Source organism: Salminus brasiliensis, chromosome 24 (assembly GCF_030463535.1).
Source record: "Salminus brasiliensis chromosome 24, fSalBra1.hap2, whole genome shotgun sequence".
Classification (NCBI taxonomy): domain Eukaryota; kingdom Metazoa; phylum Chordata; class Actinopteri; order Characiformes; family Bryconidae; genus Salminus; species Salminus brasiliensis.
The window spans coordinates 6,901,111-6,920,825 of NC_132901.1; the positions used below are offsets into that span (position 1 = coordinate 6,901,111).

At 37.9% G+C, this 19,715-nt stretch overlaps 2 protein-coding genes across 2 annotated transcripts in view; both read left to right on the forward strand.

Moving 5' to 3' along the window:
• Nucleotides 1-14,070, forward strand: part of psme4a (proteasome activator subunit 4a) — a 65,170-nt gene extending 51,100 nt beyond the window's left edge. Inside the window, exons 34-47 of the mRNA XM_072670594.1 lie at nt 685-838; nt 1,012-1,081; nt 1,391-1,516; nt 1,589-1,741; nt 2,101-2,205; nt 2,321-2,412; nt 2,566-2,697; nt 4,043-4,248; nt 4,877-4,962; nt 5,515-5,643; nt 6,538-6,693; nt 9,735-9,897; nt 10,918-11,051; nt 11,530-14,070. Coding sequence (XP_072526695.1) covers nt 685-838; nt 1,012-1,081; nt 1,391-1,516; nt 1,589-1,741; nt 2,101-2,205; nt 2,321-2,412; nt 2,566-2,697; nt 4,043-4,248; nt 4,877-4,962; nt 5,515-5,643; nt 6,538-6,693; nt 9,735-9,897; nt 10,918-11,051; nt 11,530-11,664 — 1,841 coding nt within the window. The 3' untranslated portion in view covers nt 11,665-14,070. The remainder of the gene's footprint in view (nt 1-684; nt 839-1,011; nt 1,082-1,390; nt 1,517-1,588; nt 1,742-2,100; nt 2,206-2,320; nt 2,413-2,565; nt 2,698-4,042; nt 4,249-4,876; nt 4,963-5,514; nt 5,644-6,537; nt 6,694-9,734; nt 9,898-10,917; nt 11,052-11,529) is intronic.
• Nucleotides 14,071-15,353: 1,283 nt separating this feature from the next.
• On the forward strand, nt 15,354-19,071 carry gpr75 (G protein-coupled receptor 75). The gene is made up of 2 exons (XM_072670176.1): nt 15,354-15,726; nt 16,185-19,071. The coding sequence occupies exon 2, from the start codon at nt 16,277-16,279 to the stop codon at nt 17,936-17,938; it is 1,662 nt and encodes a 553-aa protein (XP_072526277.1). The 5' UTR covers nt 15,354-15,726; nt 16,185-16,276; the 3' UTR covers nt 17,939-19,071.
• The last annotated feature ends 644 nt before the right edge of the window (nt 19,072-19,715 follow it).

The following is a 19,715-nucleotide window of genomic DNA, read 5'->3' on the forward strand; positions in this document are numbered from 1 at the left end:
TTATTGGACACACTCAATAAAGGAGTGGTTCTGCAGGTGGGGACCACAGACCACTTCTAAGTACCTATGCTTTCTGGCTGATGTTTTGATCACTTTTGAATGTTAGTTGTGCTTTCACACTCGTGGTAGCATGAGACGGACTCTACAACCCACACAAGTGGCTCAGGTAGTGCAGCTTATCCAGGAAGGCACATCAATACGAGCTTTGGCAAGAGGGTTTGCTGTGTCTGTCAGTGTAGTGTCCAGAGGCTGGAGGCGCTACCATGAGACAGGCCAGTAGACCAGGAGACTTTTTGTGTGATTTTGTTGTCAGCACATTCATCTTTGTACAGAACAAAGTATTCAATGACAATATTTCATTCATTCAGATCTAGGATGTGTTATTTGAGTTTTCCCTTTATTTTTTTGAACACACACACACACACACACACACACACTAATATGCTGGATATAGCACTATAAACTAGCAAGAAACTGCAGTGTATATAGCCCTCTGATTTCAGGGAATCCCACATTAAATAAGGAATTCATTATATTGCTAGTATTCATTCTAGACTTTAAATCGCAGGTCTTTAACATGAAACCTCATTTCTAGAGTTCATATTACTTATGCAAAATACAATCTTTGTCTGAATCTCAGGTCACTTTTTCCCCTGCTTTCGTCTGTTTTTGAATGTGTGTTAGGTGTACATAAGCAGGCAGACTTGATATTGGCAGGAGACAGGCCTGATAACCAGTGGCTGCAGTACAACAGCAGCAGATTGCCACTGTCCCAGCAGGCGTGGGATAAGTGCTGCTTCATAGAGAAAACTCACTGGGGTTACTCTACCTGGCCAAGGTAAGGCACACCCAGCAATTGACAGTGTATTATAATTTTGTTTAGTTGTTTCAGATAATCTGAAGATCTACACAGATTTATAGTACATATACAAAATGTTAAGTATCATTTTTTCTCCACTTTCTTTTTTGCCTGTCTTTATCATTTCCTATTTCTACCTCTTTGAAAATTAGAAAATTGATGATATATGCACCTCTTGAAGAGCAACCCAAACAAGGCAAAAACAGAGAGGAGATGACGGAGGTATAACGTTTACACACTCTGACAAAGCCATGAATCTCTAAAATAATAAAGTTAAGGGAGAAAGAGAAACATTCCTCAGTAAAAGATATTGGCGAAACAGTTTATTCTGTGTGTGTATATATATATATATCTTCTTTTTTTTCTTTTTTTTCTATTAGTCCATACATTAATTCCAGGATTCCAGGGCACCAGATGTTTTTATATTGTATTAAAATGACAAAAATGGCAATATAAAGTTTTGTTCTGACATTGGCAATGTACAAATTAAAATGTGTGCATATGAGTGCATATGCGTGTACCCTGATACAGAGGGAGCAAATCATCTTTGATCATTTCTCCGACCCCATCTTCATTGACCAACTTATTCAGTATCTCTCCCTTGAGGACCGGAAGGGTAAAGATAAGTTCAGCCCCCACCGCTGCTGGCTCTTCAAGGTGCAGACACCTTTAATTTAACAGACATGCCATTTATACAATGCTATAAAATAACATGTTGGCCTATTACAGGGTCTTTTTCGAAATTTTGATGACGTCTTCCTACCAGTGCTGAAGCCTTATATGGAGCGACTGGTGTCTGACACACACGAGAGCAAACAGCGATGTGTTGCTGAAATGATCTCTGGTATAATTAGAGGATCCAAACACTGGAGCTACACCAAGGTACACAATGTTCACAGGCTTGTAAGTTAAAAAAAAGAAAGGAGCACTTGCTTTAGAGATATGGCTTTGCAGTAATTGTTAGGAAAAGCCATTCAAATAATTTATGCTTAAAAATGTAATTAATAAGTTGTTTTAACTGCAAAAGGCCTCCGGAATTTCACACAGCTTTTACACAGCTTGATTTTGTATAATATAATATAATTATAATATAATCAGGTTTGGCTGATGTGTACAGTTGGGTTTCATTATGCATAACAGTGGACGTAAATTTTTGTTTGTGATTCCAGCCATGCTCTTTAATCTTTAATTTTGTGGAGCATTGTTAATGGCAGTTTCATGGTGTTTCTGTGTGTATGCAGGTTGAGAAGCTGTGGGCTATACTGTGTCCACTCCTCCGTACTGCACTTTCAAACATCAGCATTGAAACCTACACTGACTGGGGCACATGCATTGCAATAGCCTGTGTAAATATATTTGTCTCACTTTCTGTCCACTCCACTACTTTAGATCTCTTTTTTTCCAATGCATGTCAGTAGCACATGTGCCTAAACATTTTTCTGGCCTGTGTGTGTGGTACAGAAGAGCAGAGACCCACGGAAGCTCCACTGGCTTTATGAGCTGCTAATGGAGTCACCTGTTAATGGAGAAGGAGGCTCATTTGTTGATGCCTGGTATGACCCTTTCAGTTCAAGAGCTAAATGTAATAGAAATATTAATCTCCTAATAAGTCATTTCAATTCCAGTGTTTTCTTACCTGAGTTTTCCTGAACGGTCATCGTGTTTTATTTCTGTTTTTGTTTTGCTTTGTTTGTTTGTTTATCTAGTCGTTTGTATGTACTACAGGGAGGCCTTGTGCAGCAGGAGTGGAGAGTTCCAGAACTGCTTCACAGACTGCTGCAGTATCTAGAACCCAAACTCCCACAGGTCTACACAAACGTACGCAACCGCATTGCCAGGTGTGCAGCACAAACACACACACACACACTTACATCGTTAGGCAAAAACCTTTTTGGTGTTTTTAAATCTTTGACACAAAATTTTGCACATGTTTATTACATTGTTTCAATGTTTCCTAATGATTGGGCCAATAGAAATGCTCCAGAATTTAATATTTTTACATTTTTCCTATTTTGAAGATATATATACATACACACACACACACACACACACACACACACATCTGTTACTTTGTTACTTTACATCTACAAGTTGGACATTTTATTTATATAATATGGCTGGTGGACCGTTAAAACAGCAGTAACACATTACTCCATGGACAAAAATAGCATCACTGTGTTCAGTGCAGTGCATAATACCTTTGGTGGTCCTGTGGAGTCCTGGTCATTGAGCAATATGATGGGCATGCTATTGATAGATAATAACCTGTCATTTACGTAATTCTTTGGTGAACATAGTTGAACTTACAATAAAATATTTGTAGTACATAGAAAACACATATATTAAAAAAAAAGTCTGAGGCAAAAGATTACCATGTGTGCTTCACATGGAGATTCAGTAACATGCTCTTGAATAGGGTCTTTGGAATTAAATTGGAATTAAAATCAGGATAAAGTCTCATACCAGAAAACTTCACTGTCTAATTGTATCAAATCTCTACACCTTCAGAAATATATGGATTAAAAAAATATTACCATTTACTAAATACACACAATTATGGTGGAGGTATTCAACATTTGTATGCTGTTCTTATTTATTTATAAAAGTTACAATTTAGCAACCCATGGTTGAGATGGTCGCACTACATGACAGATTGAGATTTATAACATGCAAAACAAAGTCATGGTTAACCATTTATTGCAATGTAAATGATGACAATATTAATTGTATTATAACACTTTTTGTACAAGATAAAAATGAATATGATCAATATTGTCATGTATATAACTTGTATCTCCAAAATGGCAACTTTGCAGGAGAAAAAAACTTATAAAATAACTTGTCAGTGTAAGATTTTATTTTAAGTCATGAACCATTTCTGTTTGTCCATTCATAGGGAAATTGATATGATGTTGTATTATATGGAACAACTGTCAGATTTACAAAATGTTGAAAAATGCAAAACTGCAGAATTAGTTTGCAGTAGTAAACAATTTGTAATAGTTTTCATCCCAGAAAGAATAATTGAAAATACGTATTTATGGGCTGTATGGACAGGGGTCTATACATTACATTTTTACAACCACAACTTGTGCTGTTGCTTATGCTTATGCATACATTTATTTCCAAAACAAAAATTCATTTTACTAGTTTGTTCACTTTTGTTTGTCGCTACACCCTCAGTGTGCTCACCTGCATCTTCATGATTGATGTGAATCTGCCACACACACAACCCACCGCCTCTCCACGCATTGCTGATTTCACAGCACGTGTGTTGTCCTGCCTTAAACCGCTGCTGGAGGCTAAGGGGGAGATCCAGAATTATGTATTGGATGACAACATTGAGGAGCAAGGCGAGAGAACCCACTTAATCAAATTGTTTAAAACTGGTGTGTGTACTTTGTTTATACTTGCATATGACGGAGAGACTTGGTCTGGCTCCTGAATGGCGTTCTACTGGCCATATAGTTTTTAAGCATTTAATTATAATTATAGTAGAAGCCATAATTATGTATCCTATGTACTGCACTATGTAGGGTGTATGGTGCAGTTTAGAATCTAGGCTTGTTTGTGTTTTTGGTTATACATTTTTTATCATTTATTATTATACTTATTATTATCATATGTATTCAAGATAAAATGTCTGTTTCAGTACAGTTATGTACAATTGACATGTAAGTGTGGATGTGCAGTGCAGTGCTGGAGTTTTAAAACACTGTGTCCACTCACTCTTTTAGACACTTTACCTAGCTCCACCTTTTAGATGTAAAGTCAGAGACAGAAGCTCTTCTGTTGGTGCACAGTTTGTGTTGGTCATTCTCTAGTCCATCATCAGTAAATACAGGATACTGCCCACAGGATGCTGTTGGCTGGATATTTTTGGTTGTTGGACTGTTCTAAGACCAGCAGTAATGCTGAGGTGTTTAAAAACTCCATCAGTACAGCTGTTTCTAATCCACTTATAGCAGCGCAACACCCCTTCACCACCATGTTATATATATATCTGCTGTGTTGCAGTGTTAAAGTGGCTTTTGACCAGTACAGGACGCTCTTTCTCATCTATTGTCCCAGAACAGCTCCAACTTCTGCCACTTCTCTTCAAAGTGAGTCTACCCATACTGACTCACTTTATCTCTCTGGAATATTAAATATAAATGTAAACATTATTTCAAAATAAAATGTTTGCTACAAAGCCATATTGTTCATAAATCAAAATCTGAATTACCAAGGATGTTACTCATTATAAGAGTCTTTTAATTTACTGTGTCAATATAAATATACATAAACAAAACAATAAAACCTAAAGTAGGGGGACAGTTACAAAATGAGTCCTAGTTTATCTGCAGTTGTTCATAGTTCTGCACCTTTTCTATTTATTGACACAATAGTTTTGATATACAGACTAACATCAAGGACAAAATTGGTTTGTACAGTAAAATGCTGAAATTTCTCTGTACCTGGAAACCTGTTTGATGATAACCAAATCTAACTCGCTTTTATTAATTACATTTTTGATTGAAAAGCTGGATACATGTTCATAGTACGTATGTAGGCTATACACATTTTTTTACTATATACTATTGGAATAAGCTTATGCCTTTCTTTCTTTCTCTCTTTCTCTCTTTCTCTCTCTCTCTTTCTCTTTCTCTCTCTAGATTGCACCAATGGAAAATGACGACAGTTATGATGAGATGAAGACAGATGCTAAGATGTGTCTCTCCCTCATGGCTCAATGTCTACTATACCCAGAACAAATCCCACTAGTCCTCAACACTCTGCAGGAGGTCAGACACACATATGTGCACACACACACAGACACACACACACAAATACTGTTTTTTTCAATTTACTTTCATCCAAAAAAAGCAAAACTAGCTTGAACTTGGGTACCAATCTGGGTATGCAGGTTTTTTCTCGCTTCTGTAAATTTTGCGGACACGTACATTGAAACCCAGGGCCACACATGTTCTGTAGCATGAGTATAGGAATTTAGATACTCGTCATAATCAGTATTTATAAGGAAAACATCAATTTATAACTTAAACTACATTAACTTGCTCACAGACGTGCACCTAGCTAGCCATTATGGCTAATAACTATGGTATTTTTTTATACTGTTTATTCGTTATTATAGTAACATATACAAACATGCACATCTCTGTGATGTATTGCATTACAAACAAAAAAGACACAGACGAACACACAAGATAAGGCAGGAGACTGTATAAATACATGGTATAAGCGCATACTGCTAAAAAGTTGTTGTCTTACCTAACATGACATTTAAAAAAGGAAATGTTAAAATTGTTGCAGCCTTTGCATTGTCATATCTGGCCATGGATATCTAGATACTTGATAAAGTATCATATCTATTGAAAATTGAGGATTACCATTTCTACTTGCAGTCGGTGCTTTTACAAGTGATTACAAGAGAGGATGGATATAGATGTTCTTTGAGGTTTGCATCTAAACATTATGCTTGTATTAACTCTAAATACAAAGAAGTCAAAGGGCTGTTACCATTTTAATCCCTGAATACACTGTGTATGGCCTTATTTCCAAGATTTTTACGCAAAACAGTTTGAACGGTGTGGAGTCCCCAAACCTTTGACACAGGCAGTGGGCACAGACATGTGGGCCCAGATAATGAGCATCAGGTGGCACTCTGTGTGTTTTAGATTTCAAGAAGCAGCTCTTGGCACGCTCGCTACACTGTTCTCACCTACCTGCAGATCATGGTTTTCTACAACCTGTTCACTTTCCTCAACGATCCCACGGCTGCCGACCAGGTTCGAGTTCTCATCTTAGAACTGCTGGAGGATGAGCAGCTGGAGGTAAACACACCAACACACAAAGAGAGAAAAAAAAGTCTAAGATATATGCAGAACAAATCTGAAGAAATCATCAGAAGATCCCTTAACTCCTCTACATATTTTTATTTGGCCATAGACTAGTTTTAAATTCATTGTTTTTAATGGTCTAATAAAAAAGAACAAAATGCTTTTTTGTATGTAAACTGTAGGTAAATTGTTTGTATAAAAACATCATCTGACCATCTGAATCAAATGATCAAATATTATATATCATTGCAGTTACATCAGAACCTCATACATTTAGTGAAATTTAGCATGATGATCTGAAATTGCTTGGTAGAATGTCTAATGTATATTCAAATTAAGCACATTGTACCTTTTACAAATGTTACTTTGACAGACAGACATACAGACATACAGTGACAATGTACTATTCATAATTAATTAAAAACAAAAAACAAAGAAACGTGTAGGGCTGCCCTCTGAAAGCTGACGAGTTAAATCATCAGTCGGCTATCTGGTAAAGCTGCGGGCCGCTGCAATTAGTTATGGTAGTCGATGACATCAACACTGAAAATAAGTTGAAAATATTTTAAGATGATGCATAGCTTTCATCATAGCTTTTCACAAATTTCTGTCAGGCCTATGATTGTCCTTTTTATCTAAAAAATAATAAGTCTTGACTAATTTCATTTGTCATTAGTTTTAACTCTTAAGAAGTAGGATGACACTGTTGAACAAGTAATATATATATATATATATATATATATATATATATATATATATATATATATATATATACATTTAGGCTAAACATTAGGCTATAAGAGCTTATTTTAAACATAAATACATACATCTGTTTGTCTCAATATTTCACAAATCCATATGGCAGTGTGACATTATATGTTAGTAATAAAAATGGTCTGCAGTCTTTCATCATGCACAGTGTCTTCATATTGAACGGCCAAATCAGATTCGACTGACAGTATTCTGAGTCTGAGCTCAAGAAACGTGTGAAAACTAAAAAGCAGCCTGTTTTTATAGTTGTGCAAGAATAAACCACTGTCTTTTCAATGATTCAGCATTCCCACTCTCCTTTTATGCTCCTTTTTCCTCTCATCTCCTTCCCAGGTGTTGCTATGGCAACACCTGGCTGCAAGGGTATTTTTGTCTCCATGGCAACTACGCATGAGATTTCTGAAGGGTGGGCTTAGGTTGTGGGCAAAAAAATACCCTTTTCTGTATATTGAAGTATTACAAGTTTAACTGCCAGCTGATCTATACTCAGTTCCAGCATGCTGACGCATTGTCTGTGCTGACAATGTCAGGTGGCTAATCAGTCAATAGGAATGTCATTGTGACCAGGTTTTTTAATGTTAAGGGGCCACGGCCAGATAAGGAACAAAGGTTATTTACCATGTTTTGGAAAGTGGAAGATGGATTTCTTTAAGTTAACATTAAAATTGGTCAGATACTAATTTTAATATAAAATACAGACAACGTAGTAAACACAAAATGATTATTCCATTTATTAAAGATGAAGATTTATTAGAAGCCTGTATCCCCCATAAAAAAAAAATTGCCCCCTTAGCTACTAAATCAGCTAGTTAACTAAATTCAGTTGACACTTGGGTTCAGTTTCTCATCCAGGATTTCACAAAGGAACCCAGACGAACATTTAAAGAACTGCAGACTTCAGTTGCCTCTGTTAATGTCAGTCTATGCGATTACACAATAAGAGACACTGAGTAGAAATGGTATGGAGTTAGAATGACCAAACTACTGCTGACCAAAAAGAACAAAAAGACTATTTGCCAAAAAACATCTGAATTACCCAGAAGACTTTTATAATAATATTATGTGGATTATGTGCATTCCACCACAAGATGGTGTGGAGCTGCTTAGCCTCTGCATGACTTGGATGACTTTTTGGAACCCTGAATTCTGCGTACTATCTGAAAATCCTAACACATAATGTCACAGATTGTAACCTAAAACTCAGCGCAGCAGCAGAATCTACTTCTGACTGGTTTAAAATAAACAGAATTAAGGTTCTTAATTCCCATTGAATCCTATTGAGATGTTGTGGCAAGACGTTAAACACTTCATTGTCAAAATCCCTACAATGTAGCTAAATGTACAATTTTACAAAAAGATTGTAAATTTCCAAATTTCCTTCACAGTGATGTAAATAACTCCTGACTACTTTTTTGGTAGTTTTTAGGCTTAAAGGGAAACCAGTAAGAAATCAGTAAAAAATATTCCAAAATCACTTGGAATCAAATCATTTTATATTTACTCACAGTAAATCTTAGAAGGTTTTTGAGATTTTCAAGTTTTTTGCATGACAGTTTGCATTGGAATAACTGTCTACTATCCAGGGAAGGCATTTTTACAAGACTTTCAACTGGACCCCACCTCATCCCCAATTCCCCAGCTCACTTCAAAAGGATTGGATGGAGCATCATTATTCACAGCTCAATGCTCCTCTAGCCCACCCCTGGCATTAGGCATGGTGCCAATAGACTCATGTTTATCTGCTCCAGAGAATCCAGTTCCATTGGCAGTATTTCTCTACAGGAACTATACAAGCTGTGGTGCATCAGTTACTTTAAGTTGCAGGCATTGCTTTCACCAATGTGCAAATGTACACCTGCATTCATTACAAAGGGTGTCCACAAACAGTAATAATTCTAGCCTGGATAGATGCTAAAGGACTATGAGGAAATTGCCATGCTCTCTAAGTATTATGGCATGGTTCAGTAGAGGGCTGCTGATGCATATTGGCTGTATATTTTTCATATTGTATGTACTGCACTGATTTTGGGGAAAGAAAGAATAGTTTTGCATAGTTCAAAGAAAATCATGGAATGTTCAATAGTGCCATGCCAAGTTTACCAGTGAATTACTAAAGTTTAACTAAGACATTTTTTTTCTTTTAGATTTTGTTTCAATGCCTTTTCTTTCCCTTTTTTTCTCTCCTTTAGTTTTCTATACCTCTCTTTTCTATCCCTCTTCTCTGCACTGCTCTTGTCTTACTCCTCTTTGCTCTCTCTCTCTAGGTGAGGGAGGTGGCTGCTACCACTCTGAGTGGTTTCCTGCAGTGTAATTTCCTGTCGATGGATGAACAAATGCAGACTCATTTTCAGACCCTGAGTAAGACTCTACTGCCCAAACGCAAGAGAAAGGAAGTGGGCTCAATGGTGGACACCATTCCCTCTGCTGGTACACATACAAATTTACTCTGATTATAAGCAGACATAGCATTATGGTAACACATTCTTTCAGTCATACTGGATAATTACACATTTTACACTTTTTAAAAATCATGCAAGGTCAGTCTTGCTGCTTCTTAATCAGCTGTGTAATCAGCTGCTTAATTACATTTTAAATGCACATTTTAAACTGTTTGGAATTAGTATGAGATAAACATCAAACTGCAATTAAGACGAACTTGACTTTTTTATAAGATTGCAGAACATTAATTCAGAATGTCAAAGCTTAGCCAGTCTGAAAAAGAAATAGAAAAACAGACAGACTGAGGAGAAATATAGTTCTGCTCTTCTGTGGGGATTTACAACAGAAAAGTCATTAATTTAGAGATTTCTCTTGTATATGAAGAAAGCTTTACCTGTCAAAAAAACATTTAGACATTCAATTTTCATTTTAGAACCATTGCCTTTACTAACAAACCCTTGAACAGTAGACTGTAGCACTCTACAGTCTACTGTTCAGTGGTTTGTTAGTCTACAGTCTTGTAAAAAATAATTACACCCTATGAAAACCTGTTTTAACATATTTAAACATGTGGACATTTGAAAGGTTGTAGATGCATATGAGTCTACAAATGCATTTAAAATATCCATTAAGAAGTGAAGGTGGAGCATGCAGTATGACAGTGTTGGCATTAAATACCTGTTATCATGCTATTATACTGCTATGCGACATAGTGGCCTGGTGACCATGGTCTATATAAAATCTAGCCTCTGCCTACTTCCTTCAGGAGGTAATGGTGTTTTAGGGGTTTCTGACAGCAGTAAATCCACCAAGGAATGGATCAAAAGAAAGAATGTGAGAGTACTGGAATGGCCAAGTCAAAGCCAAGATTTTATTCCTATTAAGATGCTTACAGTGTTGATTTAACACTTAAATAACAGATAATATACAGTAATTATCTCTTTAGAATACATTTTGTTGTAAATGACAGTTTTTACCTAACCAAAATGGTCTTAAATCTTATACCAGATCTGGTGCGGCGGCATGCTGGAGTGTTGGGTCTGAGTGCCTGGATCCTGTCCAGTCCGTATGATGTCCCCGCCTGGATGCCACAAATTCTCATGGGCCTGAGTGCACATCTGAACGACACACAGCCCATAGAGGTAACAAAGCAGTACTTTATTCATATGTGTAAACAGTCTCTTTCACACATATTTATTTATAATTTTCGCTTTACACTGAATGTAGTCCATTAGTCAAGGCAGTTTGGTAACTGAAAATGTATTTATTTTCATATTGTAGCTGAAGTGCTACAGTGTAGCTAACAAATAATCTAACAATAAGCTGACAAATCCAGTTAAATACATAAATAATAATTTACCACATCTCAAAGTGCTATCGATTATGTATTTAATTGGACAAAAATGCAAAATTAGTTTTTTGAAGATTAATACTACATTTTGTAGGCACCAATGTGATCATTTAGACATGCAGTTCACTGATTTTGTATTTTTTTGTCGGACACTACATACACAAGTCTTTTTGAAATCACTTTATTTATCTACATGATGTATAAATAACTTTGTGTTCACAATGTCCGTAAAAATGCATTCTTTTTTGCAATAAAAAAAAAACATCCAGATGACTGTTAAGAGAACCCTATCTGACTTCCGCCGCACTCACCATGACAACTGGCAGGAGCACAAGCAGCAGTTCACAGAAGATCAACTTGTAGTTCTCACTGATCTGCTAGTGTCTCCATGTTATTATGCCTAAGTAACCCTATGACCCCACAAACACAACATTTTAAACAAATATTCACTGTACCTATATTCAGTTGTTGTTTTTTCATTGGAATTGGCAAATTGTTTAAGGAGGGCCATGCAAATGTTTGGGCAAGATTTATCTTTTGTTTTCTTCAGATTACCAAGGCCTCATATCCTAAAAGACTTGTTGGGGCTATGGCTTGTTCACAGTCATTGTTAGGTAAGGCCAGGCAATGCACATTTTAAAGCTTTATAAATACCCTGACTCCTCAAACCTTTTCCCAACACTCCATAGCCATGGACTGTTCAAAATATCTACCTAGCATATTTTAGGTTGAAACAGCAGCTCCTTCTTTATGCAAGCTGGTATCTGAGCATTCTTGTTTTTCAAGAATGAACATTCGACAGTAAACATTAAACTAGCTTTATGTGCTAAATGGGAAAATGCAGTTATGCAGGTATCCAGTCAAGTGATGCACAATGTTCTAAAGCAGGAGCAATTTGCTCATTGTTTGGAAATAGCTTTATAACCCTTCTCAGATCGATAGACAGCAACAGTTGTTTCACTAAGATTGTTGCTAATGTCTTGGCATTGTGTAAACACATCTAAATGCTCTAGATCAGCAAACTTCCAAAGCCTAAGTATGGGTGTAGTTAATTTTATAACTGCTTCTACATTTTGGCTTAGTTTTTGTCAAATCAATAATGACACAATTTGTGTTGTTCATCTGAGGTTGTATGTACTGAATTTTCAAGATGTGCTAAGGATCATATGTTTTTTTATGATTATATCCTGGATCTGAGCAACTTTGACAGGGGCCAAGTTGTTATGACTAGATAATTGAGTCAAAGCATCTCCAAAACGGAATGTCTGATGATCTCTTTTATATAAAATTAAAGAACATTTTTGTTTTTATTTTGTTTTTCCTCCGGCTTTAAAACACTTCCAACTTTAGAAGTCCTCCAACTGCATTTTCCAATTTAGCACAGAAAGCATATTTGATGTTCACTGTTGAAAATTCATTCATAATAAATAAGAATGCTCCAATAACAGCATGTACAAGAAAAAAATCTGCTGTTACGACCTAGACCTGCTGGCAGACTCAACACTGAACACTGTATATTGTCATGAACTAGTTGGAAAAAAAAGAAACAGAAATATTTAAACAAAACTAATGACTGGAAATGTGTAAGTGCCTGGTTGATCTAGACAGTCTTTAGTTCTTATTGTAAATCATTTGAGTCTGATGCAGCGTTGTGCACTGCCCTGCAAAAAGAAATTGTTATTAAGTAATGGTGTTTTGGGGACACTAATTGACACTGTCAGTGAAAAGCCATGAAACACTTCAGTCATCCTTGTCCACAAAACCAGCCTATGTATGAACAGTTGTGGTCAAACGTTTATGTACACTTATGGATGTTAATGTCATAGCAAATTTGGGATTTCTTTGAGCATTGTTAAAAATTTCATTTTCAGCATAACCTCAAAACATCAACTAGACAGTTTTTTTCTCCTTTGGGAGAAGTTGGGAGTTCCTCCAGAACAATGACCCCAAACACACATCATAGGTTGTTATGGTCCAGTGTAGGTTTGGCCATAACATAAAAGGAGAGAGAGAGAGAGAAAAAGAAAGAGAGAGAGCGGGGGGAGTTTAAACACCCTTTGATACATAGGTTTCACATACTCCAATGAAAACCTTAACACATTGTAACCTACTCCAAACACACTTAATACAGCCATTACAGCCTTATACTCGAATAGAGCATGAGCATTTGTAAGGTAGTTAGTCAGGGAACCCAAAAGTGTAACCATCTCTTTCACTTCTCATTACTCTTATGCATTCTCCAGCTTTTATAGACAACACCCCCTGCTGGACCGGAGTTGTCTGACTGTGAAAAAATAAAAACACAAAAAAACTGCAAGTAAAGCATTGTGAGCATATGTTATGACCCCCAGTGAACAGATAAAGCAGGCTATGCAATGAATTTTCAATGGATGTGTGTTTGCAATGGCCTTCTTTTTTTTTTTTAGATATAGTATTAATGGCTACACAATGTTTTGCTGTATGATAAGATTCCTTAGCTTGTAGTTTCATTTCACATTTGACTTTTTTTATTATTATTATTATTATTATTATTATTATTATTATTAGAGAATAGGCATGGTGCTCAAGGTGTGTCATGCAATGTCACTTTGGAAAGTGAGTGTGTGTGTTTGCCATGTATTGAGTTTAGTGTCATGTAAAATGGATGCAGTGACTAAACTCTAACACATCTCATTTTCATCTCTGCTGTTTCTTTACTTACTGCCCTTTATTACCGCAGTAGACATAAACAATGCACAGTTGTCGTTTTGGAACTTTTTGTTGAACTTTTGTTGAAGTATTGTATTGATTTTAGGACAGCCACATATAACCACAGTGACCCCAATACATTATACAAACATCAACATTTTTCAACCTAATCTGTATCTGAAGCATCTGTAGTATAAGTAAAAGTAAATTACACTAATATTACATTTTGATTTATGTTTTCCAGTATGGGCCTTTTAATAGAATGAGTTTCAGTAAGAATCAGGGTTTTTTTTTTTTTTTTTTTACAGTATAGTACAAGTCAAATCTTCAAACAAAGAATTCACTCTCTAGTGAAGTAAAAAGTACACAACCATTACATTTTTCTACTGAGACTTTATCAAGTCCTAAACCTCATTGTATACTTTAGTGCCAAATTTGCTGTGTTTTATTGGCCTGTTTATTTTTGTTTTTACCAAAGATGAGATTTGGCTGATATTTCAGTGAAAGCCAAAGGCTGTTTCTTGTTCTTTGTAATAAAGCACAACTTGCAGGCTTATGTGTGTCTTTGTTGTTTTCATTCTCAGTAAACAAATAGACTGATGAAGCTGTTATTTCCCCAGCAAGGTCTTTTTGTGAGTTTAAGTTTGTAATAGTTGTAGTTGGTGGGTGGTATATTGTCTATTGTCTATAAATGTAATAGTTTAGTCCCCCCTTTAACAGTTCATTGTAGGATATAGTCAAAAAGGAAATTCACTTATTTGCTAGATGTAAACAAAGTTATTCAGAGTAGTTGTGAAAGATGTGAAATGGTGCATTGTAGAGAAACTTTTAGACTCAGATTTCTTTGTGGAGGTGGTAAGAACCAAGGGTCGCGATGAGTTCAAAAGGTCTACATAAAAAACAGTAATTTTGCATTGTAAATGATGTCTAAATATTTATTTTTCTATTAAAACGAAAATTAATGTAAAAACAAGACTAGCTAGCAAATAAATGTGTAGGAACTACTTTCCTTCCGGCCTCTGCTTTCCATAAACAATCACACACGAATGCTAGCTAAGTGATTGAATTATTTCACTCCGCATAACAAGTAGGTGTACATGGCAGTTTATTTCATGCAAATGTAAAGGATTTTAAATGTCTCTTTTTGCTATTTCGCGTGTAGAAACCACACCAGGTTGTGTACCATTGAAGTAAACGTCTGAATTGATGTCGGGAATTAGCTTTAGTATTACAAAATCGACCAATTTATCCAGTTGACCAGCATATGGTTTATAGAGGCAGGTTAGCCAGCTTTTTTGGCGCTTCAGACCTTGTAAAATCAGATCCAATCTTAAAAAAGCTGGTCAGTCGGGCGTTTATTTAATAGTCCTTCTTTTGTTAGAGTGCGTTTTAGATGTTTTCTCGCGTCTGCTTACGTGATCTAGCTACGTAAGCTGCCATTGCCAAGCACTCATTTTACACCGAAAGCAGCCTGGCATCTCTTTCTGCTTCTCTCACTGGGATTTGACTGTCACTTAATCTTCGCGTTTGTAAAACATTTTCTGTTAGCCCCTCCCTCTACCGAGGATGCTCGTCTAGGGCTGAAGTGAATCTCAGCGGAAGAAAATATTAAGGACTCAAAACCGCGTCCTGTTTATCACATCAACAGGCATCCATTTTTTTTGCTTCACTCCTTCAATGTTCTTCATTTCCTCTGTTAATCGTTTGTAATATAGGACATACCAATAAATTTGGGACCATATCTTGGGGGGAAAATGGGAGAGTCGCGGAAGAGCACGGTAAGGTTTTTTTGTTGTTGTTGTTGGGGGTTTTTTTCCGAATAATGGGGACCACGACATGCTATTTCGCAGAAAAGCTAGCTACGCACACAAACGCGATTATTTGACTGAAAGGGAACATTAATGGTTGTCCTTCTGCTCGTACGTTATTTCTGAGCGCATTTGCTATGTCTTAAATGGGGGCTGTAGTTGGGTGGTCGCATATGAAACGATGTGAAAATCTCTACGTTATATCCATAAATGAAGCCCAGTACTATATTGACTCCCAGCTTAATGAGCATCACCAACAAGAACAACAATTAAAACAGCACGTCGGTGTCAGCCTTTAGGCAGTTGGACCTCGGCTCTTTCATTGTTGTGTAATTCTTAATGAAATTACCAAGGAAAGAGTTTTTTTTCTTAGTTCTATTTTAGTCCTTCTCGCAAGATCGACTCATTTCCCCCTCTTTGTCTTGTAGCACTCCAAGAGAACAAGCAGCTCAACACACTGGACCTCACCGGACACTGCACGACAGACCAACTAGTAAGACTGTTATCCAGGCCTGTCTTCATGTGTACCATGAACAGCACTGCCTGGCCCTTGGACTTGGCTGATACCACAAGACGTCGGGTCTTTAATGACACCTCAGGGCAGGGTCCAGCCCCCAGCGGCTGGGCTTTGATCCACACAGCCACGCTGGCCTCCTGCTCTCTGCTTCTCATCCTCATCTTCTGCCTGGGCTCCTACGGCAACCTGGTAGTGTTCCTGTCATTCTTCGACCCCGCCTTCCGCAAGTTCCGCACCAACTTTGACTTTATGATCCTCAACCTGTCCTTCTGTGACCTGTTTATCTGCTGCGTCACCGCACCCATGTTCGCGCTTGTGCTCTTCCTGGACGCAGGGGACGACAGTGGCAGCATTTCTAAAAGTTTTTGCTTTGCCTTCCACCTAACCAGCTCAGGTTTCATCATCATGTCCTTGGAGACAGTGGCCGTGATTGCCCTGCATCGGTTGCGCATGGTACTGGGCCAACAGCCAAACCACACCGCCTCCTTCCCTTGCACTTTGGCCATAACCGCTCTGCTGTGGACCTCTAGCTTCACACTGTCAGCTTTGGTCACCTTGCGAGCCTACCCCAGGACCCCCGGTCCCTGCCTGCCTCACTTTGGCCTCACAGGGAACCAAGCCAAGGTGGTATTGTATGTGTACCTCGCAGATTTTGCCTTCTGTGTGGGTGTGGTGTCCATCTCATACTTGATGATTGCACAAGCACTGCGTAAGAATGCCCAGGTACGAAAGTGCCCCATCATCACGGTGGATGCCACACGCCCACAGGGTCCCCCACCACCCTTCATTGTTGCTGGTTTTGAGAGCATGCAGTGTGCCGTTCAGGTGCCCTCTCTTTACCGCAACCAGACCTACAACAAGCTCCAGCATGTGCAGACACATCCATTTGCAAAAAGAAACAGTGGCGCCTTGGTACCGGGGGCTGCTGCAGGAGCCACCTGCTGCCAAATAGTGTCCACGGTCAATCTGGCCACAGCAAAGGATTCCAAGGCTGTGGTGACTTGTGTGGTCATAGTCATCTCCGTGCTGTTTTGTTGCTTACCCATGGGTGTGTCTCTGGCACAGGACGTCCTGTCACAGGAAAGTGGCTTCGTCCACTACCAGTTTGAGCTTTGTGGGTTTGCCCTCATCTTCCTCAAGTCAGGCATAAATCCATTTGTTTACTCTCGGAACAGCGCAGGTCTGCGGCGCAGGGTGCTCTGCTGCCTCCAGTGGCTGGCACTTTGTTTTCTCTGCTGCAAGCATAAGACCCGGCTTCACGCCATGGGCAAGGGAAGCCTGGAGGTCAACCGCAATAAGTCGTCACACCATGAGACTAACTCTGCTTACGTGCTTTCGCCTAAGCCACAGAGAAGACTGGTGGACCAGGCCTGTGGGCCCAGCCACTCCCGTGACAGCCTGCCTAGTCCGCACGTCATGACCGGACGAAAGCTCCGACCTCCAAGCACCTCCACGCCTATCAATACCCGCATAGAGCCCTATTATAGTATTTACAACAGCAGCCCATCAGCTGGGCCCAGTTCCCCTAGCAGTCTGCAACCAGTCAACTCTCAGACCACTGCCTTTGCCAAAAGCTACGTAGCCATGCACTACCACACCCACCAGGAGGCACTGCAAGACTTTGACAGCACATCTGCCCATCAAATTCCCATCCCCTCAGTGTAAGGCCTGGTTATGAGAGCACTAGGATGTTGCAAATGTGCTTGCTTACAATGTGTATAAGGGAGCATTTCAGTATTTGCTTGTGGTTTACTAGTGATTTTTTTAAGAGACTGTGCATTATAGCTTGTTAAAAAAGAAGCTAAAAGTAAATAATAATTCAAACTAAGAGTAATTGTTTCAAGTGTTATTGATGTCTTGACTGACGGATATTCTATTTTTACACTGACATGACATTTTTTCATAATGTATGATTTTGTGTCTATTCTTTACTAAAGGAAAGTTTGAATATTTTTTCCTGTACATTTTTCTCCAAGTTCACAAAGTACTCTCTATAAAAAGTGTCACAAGCGGTTGTTTGAGCAGTGGCATAGTAGAAACACTTTGGTTCCTTCCAACTTCACAGTAATCTATCTCAGTTGCAAAAATCAAGCCTGGTACATTCTTTAGGAAGTGTATGTTGGTGTTTTAAAATACTTATTTAGAGAAAGAAACTTCCACAGGGCATAGAACTGGTTTCAGGTTACAAATGAAAAAGTGCAATTCTACAATTATTGTGTGAATTATGAAAAATGGGTTTTAACAGATTCACTGAAAATGATTCACAAAAGTAAAACAACACGGCATTATTTACATACTGTGATAGCTCATACTCAGTATTATTTGGTCAGCTGTGTTCTTTGAGAGGGTAAAGGCTTAACGTAACAGAGCAGTCTCATGCAAGTTAAACAATTACACAATGTTTTCTTCTGTTTTTAACCAGAAGAAAACATACCTTTGAAGTCATATGTTGGCACTGCATATTACTCTTGTGACAGATTAATGATGTCACCACAATATTTTTAGCTTTTGGTAGCCATTTTGATCATTTTATGTAAAATACTTTTTTGAGAGGTATGGGAGTATAGCACTACTGAACAAGCAGTATATATATATATGTTTCTATAACTAAGTCTGTTGCCTCATTCTGTGCCTTGTGGAAGTGTATAAAAGGCAATAATTCTTAATGTTTCAGCATGCAAAAGAAAACTGGAGAAAAATGTAATTTTGAGGAAAATAAAACTTTGGACTTTTCCTTTAATATAATGTATTTGTGAAAGTGTTCTACATTTTATATCCTATTAAATGTTTTGCAAGTGGATTTTCTTGTGTTGACCTTAAGAGAAGCAAGGGAAGGGTGGAGAATGATGAAACCTCTTTCTGAGTGGTGTTTAAATCTGGTTCCCATCACCATACCATAGTGAATAGTTTCACATCATATCAGAACAACTATACAGGAATTTGGTGGAATGGTCCTTCCAAAAGCACAAATTTTACAAACATATTTCAAACCCCTAACTGCAAGGTTGGTGTGCTTGATGGGAGGAGTGTAATGCATTTGAGTCCTTCTGTGCCATTGTGACCTGAATGAAGGTTAACTACAAAACTGGCATACAGTTTTGTAAAGATAAAAAAATACAATTCGTGAAGGTAAAATATGTCTAATACTCAACCAGTCTAGGTCCTACAGTACTGCCTTCCTAAAATGTTTAGTCCCATCTAATTCAGCTGTTTTAAGAGGGGAAAATCAGAAATATTGTGAAAGCTGTAACTAAGGTAAGAAAAGGTAAATCATTATATAGGTTAACTGTGGCACAGCCTACAGACCACTCTCCTTTGGGGCCCATGGGGCACCACTGTTATGCTGTTGGAAGGCACACAATGTGCAAGAACTCCATTTTCCGTACACCTTCACTACGGCGGATCTAGGACAACCACAAAGTTAGCACCTTATCATGATGTC

Bases quoted from the DNA above. Each gene is read 5' to 3' on its own strand.
- gpr75 (XM_072670176.1), top strand. From the start codon at position 16,277: ATGTGTACCATGAACAGCACTGCCTGGCCCTTGGACTTGGCTGATACC.